Source organism: Cyprinus carpio, chromosome B25, assembly GCF_018340385.1.
Source record: "Cyprinus carpio isolate SPL01 chromosome B25, ASM1834038v1, whole genome shotgun sequence".
Taxonomy (NCBI): Eukaryota; Metazoa; Chordata; class Actinopteri; order Cypriniformes; family Cyprinidae; genus Cyprinus; species Cyprinus carpio.
Genome location: NC_056621.1, coordinates 14513553 through 14529848, shown reverse-complemented (window position 1 = coordinate 14529848; position 16296 = coordinate 14513553). Strand labels below are relative to the sequence as shown.

The following is a 16296-nucleotide window of genomic DNA, read 5'->3' as shown; positions in this document are numbered from 1 at the left end:
TACTTTGCAATTCTTGCATTCTGTCTACCTTTGTACAACAAATTCATTAATGCAGTCAAACTGGACTAACAACTGCTGCAGTCAACTTCTTAAAAAAAGTAATTTGAAAACACTTGTAGAGACTACATTTTCCACAAAAACACAAAGAACAAAATGAAAACAAGAACAAAAACAAACCTAAAACAAAACAAACAAAAAAATCTAACAAAATAAACATGGGGCTATAAATAAAACAAAAAAATAAAAATGCTAAAATTTACCAAAATTAAATATGTAAATAAATAGATAGACAAATAAATAATTAAAGAAATGGTGATGGTCAAGTTATAAAAATAAACAGGAATAACAAACCATAAAATAATGTTACTGATAGCCCAAAAAAGTACTTTTAACCAATATTTAAAATCTCACTTTTTTTTTTTTTTTTTGAAATAGGTGTGTGTTTTTTAGTGCTTGATTTCTTCCTAGGTGTGCTTGAAATTCCACATTCTAGTGACACTGATAAATAGATACTGTGTGATGATAAAGCCCTAAGCTGCTTTTGGTAAAACGAAGGCTGTGAAAACCTCCGGCGAGTCGGGACAGGTTTTGAGGGGGGTTGGGGACAAACATTCTACACTTGTTAAGAGGGATAGGAAATGGACGGACAAATAAGAAAACACCCCTCCCTTCCCCATATACCTTTCTGGTTGATTACCATTCCCCCCTCCATTACTTGCTTCTGTTACACTTGGTGAAATGGTGTAGTAGAGGTGGTAAATAATAGGATGGTGGCTACTATAAAGACACTCCCTCTATTCTCCCTTTATGCACAGGCCCCTAATGGGAATTCTTACCATTTGAAGAAAAGAAACTCTAATTCCACTTGGAATGTTTCCTTTGGGTGGGGCTGGACAAACTAGACGCAGACGCCAGCCCCTCACCAACCTCACATTCTTGCCTCTGGCCTTTAAAGATTTTTACTATCAAATGCCTTCTATTCAAGGGTTAGAGTAACCACTCGACCAGATAGTTCACACTGCACTGAAAAACAGGAAGGGCGAAATTGCACCAAAACAAGGCTATAAAACATCCATCTGACAGCTTGCAATTCAAAAAAAACAATGTTTTATCATGGAATTGGCCTGTTGAGATGATATTCTTAAGAGCAAAGACCAACGCTAATTGAATCGGCGCTGATCTATTGCACAGATGGGCTCCACTTCGAGCTGACGCCAGCGATCAGATCATCATAGGACCCAGGAGGGTCGTCCAACTGAAACTTCTCCATCAAGATGGACCACCAAGCTACCAGAGAAAGACTGACAGACCTCTCGACCGCATTAACACCCGTAACGTTTAAGAGAAATAAGCTAAGACTATGCACCAGATGTTGTGCTAACATTTGGAGCAACATACAAGTGTGAGGCCGTCGGGTCATTGATAATTTATATGGAAAATCATTCCACTGCAACAGCAAACCCTGATATAATAAGAATTGATTGCTACTGGCTGGATTGTATCGTTGGCGTGGGGGTGAAATGTTGTCAAGGTGATGCTGACAGTTAAATAATGCAAAAGAGTTCGACAAACAAGATTGCTCCGGAACCCAAGGACAAATTTCCTGTTGTTCGTTTAGAAAACAAGCTCTTTTGGGGGAAGGGAGAACATTAAGAGTGTGCCATCTAAAGCACTTTTGTCTTTTTGTTTATTCGTACACATGACTTTTGCCATAGCAACTGTAAAGAAGACAATATCACTCAATCCATGTTGGGTACCAAAGGTTTTCACAGCCTTAGAAGAACAATTTTTAGATCTCCAAAAAACCTTTCAGTGAACAGTTGTGAAAAGAACCATTTTTCTTAAACATCTAAATAACATTTTACACTATAAAGAACCTTTTGTGCAATGGAAAGATTGTACACTTTTAAAAATAAAAGTTATTTATTGGCATTAACAGTTCAATGTAGAGCCTTTAACATCCATGGAAACTTTCCAATCCACGAAAGGTTCAATATATTAGAAAAAGGTTCTTTAGAGGTTTAAAATATCCTTCACACTAAGAAAAGTACTGTTCACTGAAAGGTTCTTTAGGCAACCAAAAATGGAATTGCTATGAAAACACATTTTTGGAACCTTTATTTTTTAATAATGTATGATTCTTCATGAAACCATTGATGCCAAAAAAGAACCTTTTGAACATTTTTAAAGAGTGTGGCAGAAATGCAATGGGAGGCTTCAAAGGTCATAACTTAAGGCACATGCATGCACCGACGTCAACTGAGACTGATTAAAACTCCATTAATAACCCTAGATTACCATGCCGAGCTCCCTAAAAAGGGCATTGTGTCAGCTACCGCTAAAAATGCTAGGTTTAAAGGGCGCCGAGCTATCTGGACTAGCCTCAGCCACGTGTTCAATGAAAAGTTTAACGGCGGCCATTTGACCTCCTCATTGACTTGGGAGATGATTTATTGAATTCAACACTAGTAATCCTGAAAAACAAATCAGCAACCACCCAAAACTCAACTTTTCAAGCACAGGAAGTAGAAATAATGTCCCCTAACCAAACATCCCCATCCATGGGCCTCCCATGAAAAGTTCTTCCCCTTTGATTCTAAACAAAGCGGTCGTGAACGTCCTTTATCTGCAAACTGCCGATTAATTCCCACGTTTGCTAAGATTTTGAGTAAACACTGGCGCCAACTTTACACCCGATTACTGCGCTTTTACCAAAGGTGTTTACTGAATGACTGAGACTTATCCATTTAAAGTGTGAAAAGCTTCCAAAAGACAACCCCCAACCCTCATTAAAAAAAGCCATTTGTGGCATCTGTTCTCTTTTGTGCAGTCAGTGCCATCAAACCAGTCTCTTCACATCCCCCCCACCCTGCAATCTGATACTGTTACCACAGAGAGCATCATTAAATACTAAAGGACAGAAATAAAGACTGGTGGGACCAAAAAAAAAAGAGGGTGGGGTGGGATTGAAGCCCCTCAAGCTGTAAAACCTTGCTTATTAAAGAAGTCTGTTTTTGCCTTTTGTGCATTAAAATTCAACCAAGAATACCAAATAAAAATCTAATTAAACAAAAAAGCGAATCAGATTCAGTAATTAAAGTATTATTTTTAATTAAATATTATTTCAGTTCCAAGCAGTAAAACTTGTTTAAATTATTATTTGTTTTAATTGTTATGATTTATTTTATTTTCTCACAAAGCCTGTAAAAATGAAAAAACAAATAATACTTTGCATAGAGACAATTACCACATGCAGGAGCAATAATTACTTTTAGAACAATTTAGCACATTTTACCCTTTAATTTTCATTACTATTGTGCACCTAACACTTTACTGTTTTTTTTTTTCCTATGATGATTATCATTACCGCATAAGTAATTAATTTTTTTACTTAATCGGCATAAATTAAAGGCAGTAAATTCTACCATTATTTATAAATATTTTAATTTAGTAATTATTTTGATAACTTTTTTACAGTAATAAAGATAACTATCTATTTATTTATCTATCTATCTATAGATTATTAAATTTTTTTTTTTTTTTTTTTTTTTTTGCCTGACAGTAATGTGAATTAAGGGACAATGTGTTTAATTTTCATAAAAATCATGTGAACAGTTTTTAAATAATGCAAAAAAAAAAAAAAAAAAAATAGAAATACTTGTAAAAACAAGATTTATTTTATTAAAGCAATACGTGACCCTGGAGCACAAAACCAGTCTTAAGTAGCACAGATATATTTGTATCAATAGCCAACAATACATTGTATGGGACAAAATTATCGTTTTTTCTTTTATGCCAAAAATCATTAGGATATTTAAGTAAAGATCATGTTCCATGAAGATATTTAGTACATTTCCTACCATAAATAAATCAAAACTTAATTTTTGATTTGTATTTTGCATTGCTAAGAACTTCGTTTGGACCAATTTAAATAGGATTTTCTCAATATTTTGTTTTTTGCACCCTCAGATTCCAGATATTCAAATAGGTGTATCTTTGCCAAATATTGTCCTATCCTAACAAACCATACATCAATGGAAAGCATTTTTTATTCAGCTGTCAGATGATGTATAAATCTTTATACATCATCTTAAAAAAAAAAAAAAAAAAAAAAAAAAAATTTATTACTGGTTTTTCGGTTTTTATTTTTGGTTTTGTGGCTGGTTTTTTTTTCTTGATAAGGTTGGTTTTTTTTTTTTCTGGACATTTTCTTGACAACTTTTTGTGAAAATCACCCCCCTAAAATGCACTCACCATTAAGTGACTCTATAAAGCTTGTTTATTAAATAGTCTCCAATACACTTGGACAAGCCTATATTTAAAAAAGCAGTATACAAGTCCTCAGACCATCACAGTCTATAAATACATATATAATGACATGGGTGTGATGAAAACATCACAGACCTGCCTGTCAACACACAACCTTCCCAAACATCACCACAGTTTTACAGACTTTTGCTTGTTGTTACTGATCTACCGAAAAACAAAACTGCTTTGAACATGTTTGATGTCAGTAACTGTCGATAAAACCACGTTGGATGTTTTGCGTAAAAACACACGATCATAACATCAAAGACAGCAACACTTACGGAATAAAACGGATGCACTGCTAAACGGCGCTTTGGGGGTTTCGATATATAATGTTGTATTATTCAACACAAGTATGGTAAATGGGCTTTGATTGAAAGCATGCAAATATCAAGGGCTGAAGGAAGCCATAAGAGTGAGCGTTTGAAATTAGAGCAATCCATTTTTCCCTGATTGATCGATCACTTAAGCGCAGCTGAGAAAACAAAGAGCTCAAACCTGAGGCAACTAAAATGGATGACAGCACTACAGGGAAATGTCTCTCTCCATATTAAACCCACAGAGACGGTCTTCTGAAAGACGGCTTCATCCTATCGTGATTACGAAATTACGCTTACGAAAATTACATCACTCAAACACAAGAATTTAGAAGTCGTCTCACATAGTGCCAAATATGTATGAATGATTTTTTTGTCAAACACAAAATGATATTTTGACAAATGTCCAATGTCCAACTTTGGACCCCATTGACTTCCATTATATGGACACAAAATGTTGAGTCATTTCACGAAATGTCTTCTTATGTGTTCATACAGGTATGGAACAACATAAGGGTGAGTAAATGATGGCAGAATTTTCATTTTTAGATTAACAATCCCTTTAAACATTCTTATTTAAGAGTCCCACGCACAGTTGACCAGTTTCGACTACCTAAATTGTTGTAAATCTCCACGGGTGAACTGTCAGGGCGGCTCTTCAACAGCACGCGCCGGTAACATTCTGCCTCTTGTATTGGAGCTTGACAGCGTGCCTCTCTGGTCACAGGCCAAGACAGCATTACAGCACACTGCCAAGAGCTTGTTCTCAAGAAACACCAGCGGTAGGGGGAATGACAGAGGAAAGTGAGACGGCAGGAAGAAAGAGAGAATGAAAGCGCACTCCTGTTGGGCCGCCTGCCAGAACGCCACACTTCAGGGATATCCAGGGACAAAAGCCTTATGTCAGGACAGAATTCCCTAAAGACTCGGGATGAACAAATGGAGAAATTAACTGAAAGAGTCGTAAGAACATGTCTGAGGGTACAGCTTGGCTCACAGCAGGAGACTATTGATGATAAGGGAAGAGGAGGACAATAGCTTTAGAAAGAAGTAGAACACAACGAGAAGGGAAAAATCAGGCCCGATGTCTTTTGTGAACTTTTGGAGGAACGTGTAGTTCTCTTGTGCGAGAAGGGAAAAATAAGGAAAGATGTATTTTGAAAAAAAAAAAAAAAAAAAAAAGGATTCAAAATGTTTCTTTTGGAGGAACGTGTAGTTCTCTTGTGCAAAAAAAAACCATTATAAACATGTAATATTTATTTTTCTACATTATGGTAAAATATGAAAACAAGTTTACAAAACATTTAACCCCCAATAAGGCAATTTACTTCTATTTCTTTAAATTATGATTATCATTACCACACTGCACCTATTTCTTTTTTTTTAAAACTTTATTCAAATCAGTATAATTAAGGGTAGTATAGCAAATGCTACCATTATTAATAAACATTTTAATTTAATAATATAACAGTTTTAACATTAATGTAATGATAATACAAAAATAAGAATCTATGGGGAATTCTGCTTAATTTAAGTAAATAATGTCAAAACAGAAATCTTCAATGGTTGCAAAAAGAGGTTTCTTTTCTGTAAAGCAAAGTCAAAAAAAAAAAAAAAAAAAAAAAAAAACTTATTTTGATTTTGGAGTGATCTGGACATTTTCTTGACGTATTTTTGTGAAAATATCTTGAGAAAAATTACACACTTTATGAAGTTTATTATTTTTCTTTTTGAGGAGATGAGTCTGTTTTAGTGGTTTCACATTTTATGAACATGTAAAGACTTTTTACAATTCATTGCATGATGTGGCACTCCTCAAATCATGCAGAAATGAATGAAAATATGCTGCATTGCTGCTTTTTTGTAGGTCACTGGGGATAAAGTGAGAGTAAACACAATGCCTTCAAATGCCTGACATACTGAAAACCCCTGGAGATTAATGACAAGTCATAGAAATATAGACACAAACCTGTTTGAACGAGTCATCCAGACTCCAATCATTCAGTCCGTTTGGGGTGTTGAACGATTGTTGGTCGGTAAGAGAGTCGTCGGGCTCCTCTTTCACCTTGGTTGGCGACACGGGATGTTTTTTAGCAGTGGATGACGATGCAGCGTAGACGGGGAACGCATACGGAGGAACTCCGACAGATGCTTGCTGAAGCGCAAGACTTTGCTTCCTGAGGAACTCCAAGCCTTCGCTTTCCTCTTCTTCGCTACCGTCTTCTCCATCCATCATTTCATCATCGTCGTCTTCGTCCCCCTCGGACCCTCTTCCTCTGTCCATCTCATCAGCGGCATCTTCCTCATGTACTTGGTCAGGACTGGTTTTCATGGGTCCCCTGACAGCTTGAGGCCCTTGGCCACCTTTCAGCGCTCTGTCTCTGGAGTTTTTGCTGTAGAAATCGGGGGTTAATGGGGCACCCTGAGCTCTGGAGGCCATGATTGCTTGCTGTGCAGCCAGCTGCTGGGCATACAGAATATGGGCTTCCCTGAAGTGTCTCTCCTTGCGCTCCATCTCCAGTTTAGCTTGTTGTTGTCTCTGGAGCTGCTCCATAACTGCCTCCAGTTTGACTCCAGCCGAACTTCCGAAAGCCGCCTGGGAAAATGCACCAGCCAAACTGCTGTCCTGAGACAAGCTGGGCTGGATTGTGATGGAAAATAAGTAAAATAATTCTGTAAACACATTTTATAAAAAGCTAACTCCATTTTTTTTTTTTTTTTAAATTTATAATAATTATTTTTATTTTAATTTTTTTAATTATAGTATACTATAACAGGAGTTGAGTTCAATATAATTTATAATTAACATTTAAAGGGCTAGTTTGCCCCCAAAATGAAAATTCTGTCATCATTTACTAACCCTCAAGTTGATCCAAACCTGAATGAAATTCTTTCTTCTGTTGAACATAAAAGATATTTTGAAGAATGTGGGTAACCAAACAGTTTTCCCTCATACTACAGAAGTCAATGGGGACCAGCAACTGTTTACTCACATTATTCTAAATATAACGTTTTGTTGATATTTAGCAGAAGAAATAAAATCATACAGGTTTGGAACAATTTCAGGGTGGGAAAATAAATATAACGTTTTGTTGATATTTAGCAAATACATATAAATAAACATTTTAATAACTAAAATATTTTTTTAAAGAACCAAAAGTAACGTTTTTAAACGCTCACGCAACACACAACTAAAGTGTAAACAAAACAATCACACAGTTTTCTGAGTAACTTGAATTCTTTTAATTCGAACTAACAGGCATTAAAGTTCGAATTAAAGACGCATTATCAAACGATTAAACGACGTGGCGGAGGAATTAAAATGAACTTAATTCGAATCAGATACAAATAGAACACAAATACGCCAGGGTGGGAAAACACAAACGACATCACGGAAGAATTCAAATTTGTTTAATTTAAATGAAAAACAAATATGTGTAAGCAAATCATCACAACGGACATGGCCGATTGGATTTCGAAGTAATGTCACAAGAATTTTAATTCGTATTAACAGTATTTATGTCCCAAAAGATTAACGTCGCATTCCGCGGCTCGCTAATTGCCCAGAAGGCCAACCTACCTTTGACCCCCCCCCACAATAGTCTGGATAGTAGAACGACCGGATGTCCGGTCAAAACGGCGTGTCGCTTTTCATTTAGTTAAATAATTAATATTTAGCCAAATCCAGTCGATTTATGCCGTTACTTTATTACTAATTAAAGCACAATTTGATAAGTGAGCGCAATAATAAAAGATATTCAGTTCACAGTCGAATCATGGCTGCTGCCCAAAAGTATGGCGCTCTTCCAAAAACAATTAAGCTATTAAAAGAGAGAACGAACACACGACGCAACAAAGTATCGCGTTCTGACGGAGAATTCGAATCCGGCGGCACGCGAATTGGAACTTTAACAACAAATAAACAGCGCGAGTTGTATCATCAAAAGAATCTTGAAATCATGACGTGTACAATGTGGGTTTTCGCTACATATAATAGCTTGATCTCTCCCACGAAGGTAATTATAATAAATACTGACTCATTGAGTTTATATCAAAAAATTTTATATGTACATGAAATATTTTATACGCTCGAGGTGTGCTGATTCAATATTACAGTAGCTTATCAATACATTCAACAGGGCTCCGTGCCAACAGGACGGAACTCACCACTTGCGCTTTGCTGCTACTGGAATTGTCCACCATCACTCTTTTCCTAGATAAACCACCGTGCGTGTTTTGCTCAGCGCACCGAGTCCGTGTGCATCCACCCGAACGTGTAATATCCCCTCTGATAGAACTGTAATAAACCTCTCGGTGTTCGCAGAGGGTAAAAAAACACTCGAGACTTGGGCCAGCTAAAGGGGAAACGCCTGACCTCACCTCCCGAACTGCGCGCTGAGGGTGTAAACACACACTCCCACTTTTCCTTCTACTTTTGGTGCTCAAGCCGGAGGCAAATTACCGGAAATTTAAATCACGTTTAAATGGCTGGTGCAATGGGTTGTTACGTTCTTACGTTTCCCCTTTGCAAGCAACTAAGTAAAATATTTATAGCACAAAATCCGATAGGAGTTAACATACACTTACGTGGCTGTTTCATGGATCTAATATTAGACTGCCATTTTTTATTTTAGTCTGTAAATTCTGACCCCAAATTAGCCACACATACATATGTTTATAAAAGAAACGGAAATGAACGATTATTAATCGTACGATGAGGAAAACACGTTTTAATCACAACAGGGTTAAATGTTTTGATTGTGATTTGACTTTTTAATGTGATTTAAATTTGAACGCATTCCTGCTACGCCCTCCACTGGTTCAAAAGCGCTGTAACGTTTACTATATAATTATAGCTGGTGGCAAGCAGAAAAACAAAAACTGTTTGCTGTCCACCTTATTTTTTAATTTAACAGCGGGTGCGGCCATTTCTAGCTTGAATGTGTTATTTTGCTCAATTTGATAATGTTAATTTATCGTAGTAGTCTAATCATAAACACTGGTTTGTAGTGTAAATGGTTTTGCAGTTTACTGTACTTTTATTATTATTATATTTACCTATAGCTGTTAATGAGAGAGAAGTCTCTCACATTCACAGATAAAATAGTTAGCTACTAATAAACAATTTAGTAGGTTCTCAATACATTTAACAGAAATAGTATTCCCATGTTGCAAGATTAGAAGGACAGATTTTTCGCTGTTGCGATTGATTTTAACCCTTATTTAAAAAAAAAAAATTAATTGTTAATACAAGTTTGAAGCAAAGTATGAGGCATCAGATAAAACACAACAAGAGTGAGTAAAGATAAATCTCCCTTTATTAGGTTCATCAATATTTTACAAGCAAAAGAACATAATAAAGGCCAGTTAAATATAACACAAACACCACGAGGCAAAGACTTCAAGTATAGTGGTCTACTCAGTCCAGAGAAGAGCAGCAGTCTCCTGGAAGACTCTGTAGTTAAATAAGAAAGATGCAATGGATGTTAAATCAAGTAAGGAAACATACATCTTGGACTTGCTTACAGGTTGAATTGTGTTCTTTTCTTTTTTTTTTATGAAAAATAAAAAAAATCCATGCTGATCCTCACCACAATTGCAGACTTCTATGCTTTGTCAATGCCAAGCTCTTCAGGTGTAGGGATACCAAGCTCACTGAGGGTAGGCCGCAGCTCTTGAAGAACATAGGGGTAGATCTCTTTGTGTGGGCCAGATTTGTCCTGTGTAAATAAATAATAAATTAAAATAAATAAAGGAGTATAATTTAAATTCTAATTACAATATTTTCTTTTTTTTTCAGAAAAATCATGTTAATTAATGCAGCTTCAAGACATGAATTAAATAGTGACTGTGGAATATTCTGCTATTGTCCTGAGAGTTTTACTGACCTTGACTGCCTCGAGGATGCGGATGGCACTGGCCAAATCGTTTAGCCTGCGACACGCTCTCAGGGCTGCCTCCAGGATCTTTGGCTCAGGTACCAAGTCATAACCGATCAAAGTGTTCATTCCTGAAACGAAACAAAGGGGACATACATTTACTCCACAGTCAGTTTGAGTCTTCTTCCTTGATGCAAATGAAAACCTACTTCCTTGTTCCAAAGATTTTTATAGGTTAATCATAAACAGACGTTCATAAATTTTTAAAGAAGTGATACTAACGGATCGAACTAAACCAGCTTTACAGGTTAGCAAACACTAAAAACAAACAGAAACACTACTGTTACTCATGGAAACGATCTTCCTTTTCATGCATTATATATAATATAGAAATAAATATTAATATATTTAAATGTAAAACAATGTGTGTGTTAAGAAATAATAAAACAGTTTTTTATATATATATATATATATATATATATATATATATATATATATATATATATACATACACACTTTTTTTATTCTTATTACATCAAAATTATAAATATATAATTATTATATCAATTTTCAGAAAAAAAGGGGACCAAACAACAAACAAAACATTTCAGGAAATAATTAATAAATAAATTACTACAGTAATACATGTACTGTATTCAGATTCAAGAGGATTTAAATTAGAACATATGGCCACTAAAATAAATTCATGGGGGTAAATTCTCACTTTACAAGCTCAGCAGTCGAATGCACAGCTGCCAATTCAATAACAAGGTCAAAGCACCGCCGTCACCCACCTTTCCTCAGCTCCCAAGCATCGATGTCTGGCTTGTTGAAGTAAGTGACCCAGCGGGCATCAAACTCTTCATCTGTCTCCTGTTTGCCATGGGAATAAGAACGAGCAGCTACTGAAGCTGTGGAAGAGAAAGACCAGAGACGATCAGAAGACACTTTAAGCAAAACTGATTCCCTTTATATCAGCCTTAGAGAATGACATCCAGACAAACGCTTTAACTTTATCACAGCCAAAGTACTTCCGGGAAGAACTGTAGGTGTAAAAGGGCCATAAATCTTATTGTAAGAATCTAATAATTTCTTCTGTGTGTATTAGTGTTGGTCAAAAACACTTAATAGTGCAGTGAAGCTTTGCATACAGGCCTTGTTCCAGTGCTCTTGGTTGACCTATGTTTGACTGGTACATGGTTCGTTGGGGGAGTATTATTTGATTATCTGATAACAATAAGTTCAACTGCTATTCCATAAATGGGACGGATAACACAATACATCTATGTTTGTATGTTCATAAAGTGAAGTATATACTGATGACACTTCATTTGCATATGTGGTGTGGGTTTTCTCAGAGGTCAGTGCACTGTCCTAGAAATCATTCTGGCTGATAGCGTTAACCACAGCGACACGCAATATGAATGTAAGCGCATTCTTCATTGATGCAACCCCGCGGCGCACGTAGTCATGCACTTTATGATGAAACTGCTGCAGAAGAGCGTTTGTAAACCCCACAGCCTGACTGAAGACCTCTCAAAACCCGTGTATTTATATACTAGACTAGCTGTTCCAATGAAAAGTCAACCTGACAGAAAAAGGTGTAAATCTGGGATGCTTTCAGTTTGAGTGCCGCGTTTTCTCCTCGCGCTGGGCCCAAGCCTCACTCTCGCGGGTCATTACAAGGACACCGTGAGAAAACATTCACAAGACTTCATAAATGACGGGGAAAACGCGATCGTGATATGGAAATGCTCTTATACAGACGATAACGTAGCGTGTGATAACCTCTGAGGGGTATAATCTTTCTTGCAAGGCACCGGTGCGGCTACGGTTAGCTTATGTGCTAAGCTAAGTTCAAGGTGCTTCCGTTAACTCTCTCCCTTATTGTAGTTTTTCTCAATCAGCGGTTTCATGATTAATGGCAATTTGTGTATTTACCTGTATATTGTGGTCGTGACCTTGTTAAACTCCGAGCACCGGAGACTGAGAGTCGAAGGGCGGCTCTGAACATAGTGCGGTTCACCGGACTCACGCGCAGCTTGGACTGAAGAACGACAGGCTCGCGCTACCGACGCTAGTAAAGCTAGCCGAGCTGCTAACTTGCGACTGGCGCGTGACTGCGCATGCGCAGGGGTTTGGCACTAAAGCCACGTATGGACGGACTCTGGCTGCTCATGGTGATGTATAGCGAGGGGGTTTGCTAAAGAGGATTATAAAAGAGCATGAAGGACAAAAAATACATTTCTGTACTGTATACAGATTTATACACAGTTATTCTCTATGAGCGCCATGCAGTATGAGCACAGTTCTATTTAACTTTCTGTGTATGCATTATGAAATGTTTGATTCAGTTATATGATTGATATATTTGAATTGATATTTAACAATAGATTACACAAAAATTCTAAATAAAACTACAAAAACATACGGCAGCTGCAATGTTCTGCAGTTATTGCAATCATATCTATTCCAACAAAAACTAATGCAAGCTTATATGTTCGGAGAAATTTTCATTCATTTCTTTACCAATTATGTTTTTTGTTTTGGGCCATGACTCGAACTCACAACCCTTGGATTGCAAGTCTGACTCTCTAACCATTAGGCCACGACTTCCCCATTATTAGCGTTAGACATCAAAAAAGCTAATCTTTGTTCTTTTATTGAAAAGTTAACGAGAAAAAAATATGTTGTAAACCTGCCATGGTTTTGAGCTTCTAACACTAAATGTGAATTTTATTTTAAGATAATAGAGTTACAAGCATGTGTTTGCAAAATAGTTGAAGAAAAATCTAGGGTTATTATAGTTAACAAAAACTAAAACAGAAAATCATTAAAAAAACGTTACACACACACACACACACACACACACATATATATATATACACTGTATATTTCATTTAAAGTTACATAAAAATAGCGCTAGTATTTCATTATTTCATTTAATTGCCATTGACAACATTTCTAATTTAATTTAATTTAATTTAATGTATTAAAGTAACTTAAAAATAAAAAATAATATCAAAAGAAATTAAAGTGTATTTGACCGTAACTATGAAAATTTATTATATTTTAGGCTATATATTATTTATCATGTTTGACAAAAAAAAAGGAAAACTAATAAAAAAAATTACTAAAACTTTAAAAATAAAATTAAAATGGAAAAAATAAAAATAAATAGAAACTATGATAGTATTCTAATTACACTAAAATAACACTGATAAAACCAAAAGCATAACAGAAAATATGAAAAACATTGAGCCGGCAAAAAAGAAAAGAAAAAAAGAATGAAGTGAATGAGTGAGAAATAGCCCAAACTAAATAATTAGGATTTATATTTTATTTTATTGTCATTTAATTACACACTATTATGAAGTAATACTAAATAATCACTTGATCATGCATTTTATAACTCAGATTATACATTCACATTTATTGCATCCTGATATGGCCAAATTAGTTAAGCAAGTTATAAATACACACAGACACACACACACACACACACAAAACATTTATATGAATTCCTCCCTTTTATACTAAGATTTTTCCACTGGTTCCAGTGCTGGACTTTTGTCCTGTCCCAGAGCAGCTCTCTTAAGACTGGGAAGATCATGAGAACAAGGACTCGCTGGTCTTTTTTCTGTCTTTCCAGCCCACTGCGCTCCGTCTGGCAATTTGCTTTCCTCTGAGAGAGTGTTTATTTCGGCTGGAGGCTGGTATCCCGGCTCCTGTGGGTCCAGTGGCTCTTTGGACAGAAGAATACAAATGGAAGGAAGAGTTCTGTGTACGGTCATCTGAAGCGGGTCGTTCTCCTGGCTCTCCCACACCTCAGTCACTGTCCTGTACTGGAGCTTTGTCAGCTGGTGTAAACCCCGCACCTTGCGTTTCATTATCTCTGCACAGGTGATGGTTTTGGTCACAGCCCGGCCTGTCCCACTGAACATGACCTGCGAAGCTGGAGCCGTGTGTCCGTCACCTTGAATTCGAGACATGGCAAAACCCAAAAGGTTCCTGATCTTGCTCCCTTCCTTCACGCGCATTTCCAGCACCTCAGATGGCAGTCCTGGGATTGGACATGGGATTGGTGCTCCAGTGGAACGGACCTTCCTGAATCCCCCTTGCTTTGGTTTTCTAGAAGATCCAGGAGGGTTTGTGGGATTGAGATGAGTGGGTTGGACACATATGGTGCTATCATGAAGCTCTCGGCTCGGCATAAACATATTTATAGGTTGTTTTATATGTTCTTGGTGCTGCAGAACTTCGTACCACTTGATAATATTTCCCAGAACTGTGGATTTTTTATCTTCAAGAACATTATGTTGCTTTCCAGCATTAAAAAATTGCACAGACGTGAGGGAAACCGAATGATCTCAGCTGCTAAATGTTGTGTGATTCCCAAAGCTCTGAACTGAATGACAAGCTGTCATTTACTTTATACTCTCTGGCCGTTGACATGAAGGAAAGAAAAAAATCTGTTCTGTAAATCGAGCAAATTCATCAAAGCTGAAAGTGCTGAGAATCAGCAATTTCTCAGTCACTACCTTTGAAGCATATTTCCGTCTCCGTGAGAAGGGAGCTGTAACCAAACAAGGCAAAAAGACGATGAGTTCAGAGACAGAACCGCGCTTTAAAGCCAACAAGCTTGGTTTGGTCAAAATGAAACATTATTTGAACTTTTATCTCAAGTCAGCATTTAGTTTATGGATGCAACCAAGCATAGGATAGCCAAACGTATTCAGAATAAATAAAATGAAATAAAATAAAAGACCAATGTATTTAATAATAATAATAATAATAATAATAATAATAAAATTAGAATAAAATAAAAAATGACATATATATATATATATAATATATATATTAAATAATGATATAAGGTATAAATAATATTTAAATTTATATTAATAATAATAATTATAATGTTATAATATGATATAATTATTTTTATGATGTATGGTTTATATTTTATTTATATAAATATTAATCATTATAAATAAATTTAAATTAGATGAAATAAAAATAAAAAAATCATGAGTACAATATGAAAATTACAAATCCAATTAAAATAAAATAAAACTTAAAATATACAACTTTATGGAAAATTTTATGGTTAATGTGAAAATGTTTTTGGAAAATTTTTTAGTTTTGCATTTTGCTTTTTGGTATTATGGTTTAGTCCGTAAGGTGAAGTTCTGCACTGCGTTTTATCCTTGATGTCCAGTCATAATCTGAGACCTTTCGCATATTTACTCTTAAGTGGTGCCTGCCACACTCCTGAATGCACTGAAGACCCGATCTGAGGCTTGTGAGGGACACAGAGAGGGAGGGACGGAGAGCCAAAGCATCTCTTAAAGGAACAGTCACTGTGTCTAGCAAATGCTCTGTATAGAATTTCATTTAAATTTCATCCTGGCAAATGCTTTCCTGAGTCCCCCTTTAAAATTCTCAGTGTTAATGAAGTCCTGTCAATCAGTGCGTGTCTGTGGCTGATTAACATGCGTGACTGATTAAGGCTGAGAGTTTAAAAACACATCCTCCCATGCATGACGGCACAATGCAGCCAGTAAACAATTATCACATAAGCACAGTTGACTTATGCCAGGCATCTGCTTTTAAATATGGCTTTGGGACAACTTATTAAATTATGAAATTGTGTTTGCATATAAAACTTGCATGCTGATTTGATACAGCACGCATAAATGTAGGTCAAGAAACTGTCATTTACCGAGCAGGAATTCATTGTTGTCCAAAGGTGGCTGTTTCGTCAGGTCTATTTCTGCATCTTCTCCCAC

At 36.2% G+C, this 16296-nt stretch overlaps 3 protein-coding genes across 3 annotated transcripts in view; all 3 read right to left on the bottom strand.

The window, feature by feature from the left end:
• LOC109051248 (AT-rich interactive domain-containing protein 3B-like) overlaps window positions 1-9021 on the bottom strand; it is a 31500-nt gene extending 22479 nt beyond the window's left edge. Inside the window, exons 1-2 of the mRNA XM_042753535.1 lie at window positions 8793-9021; window positions 6595-7266 (exon numbers count right to left, since the gene is read on the bottom strand). Coding sequence (XP_042609469.1) covers window positions 6595-7266; window positions 8793-8828 — 708 coding nt within the window. The 5' untranslated portion in view covers window positions 8829-9021. The remainder of the gene's footprint in view (window positions 1-6594; window positions 7267-8792) is intronic.
• A 904-nt stretch (window positions 9022-9925) lies between these two features.
• On the bottom strand, window positions 9926-12610 carry LOC109051249 (cytochrome c oxidase subunit 5A, mitochondrial). Its single transcript, XM_042753534.1, has 5 exons — window positions 12446-12610; window positions 11299-11415; window positions 10514-10635; window positions 10217-10345; window positions 9926-10080 (listed from the first exon to the last, which is right to left on the bottom strand). Exons 1-4 carry the CDS (start codon window positions 12516-12518, stop codon window positions 10232-10234), a joined length of 426 nt encoding a protein of 141 aa, XP_042609468.1. The 5' UTR covers window positions 12519-12610; the 3' UTR covers window positions 9926-10080; window positions 10217-10231.
• Window positions 12611-13771: 1161 nt separating this feature from the next.
• Window positions 13772-15160, bottom strand: rpp25a (ribonuclease P and MRP subunit p25, a). The gene has a single exon (XM_042753086.1). It carries the CDS (start codon window positions 14722-14724, stop codon window positions 14041-14043), a length of 684 nt encoding a protein of 227 aa, XP_042609020.1. The 5' UTR covers window positions 14725-15160; the 3' UTR covers window positions 13772-14040.
• Between the last annotated feature and the right edge of the window lie 1136 nt (window positions 15161-16296).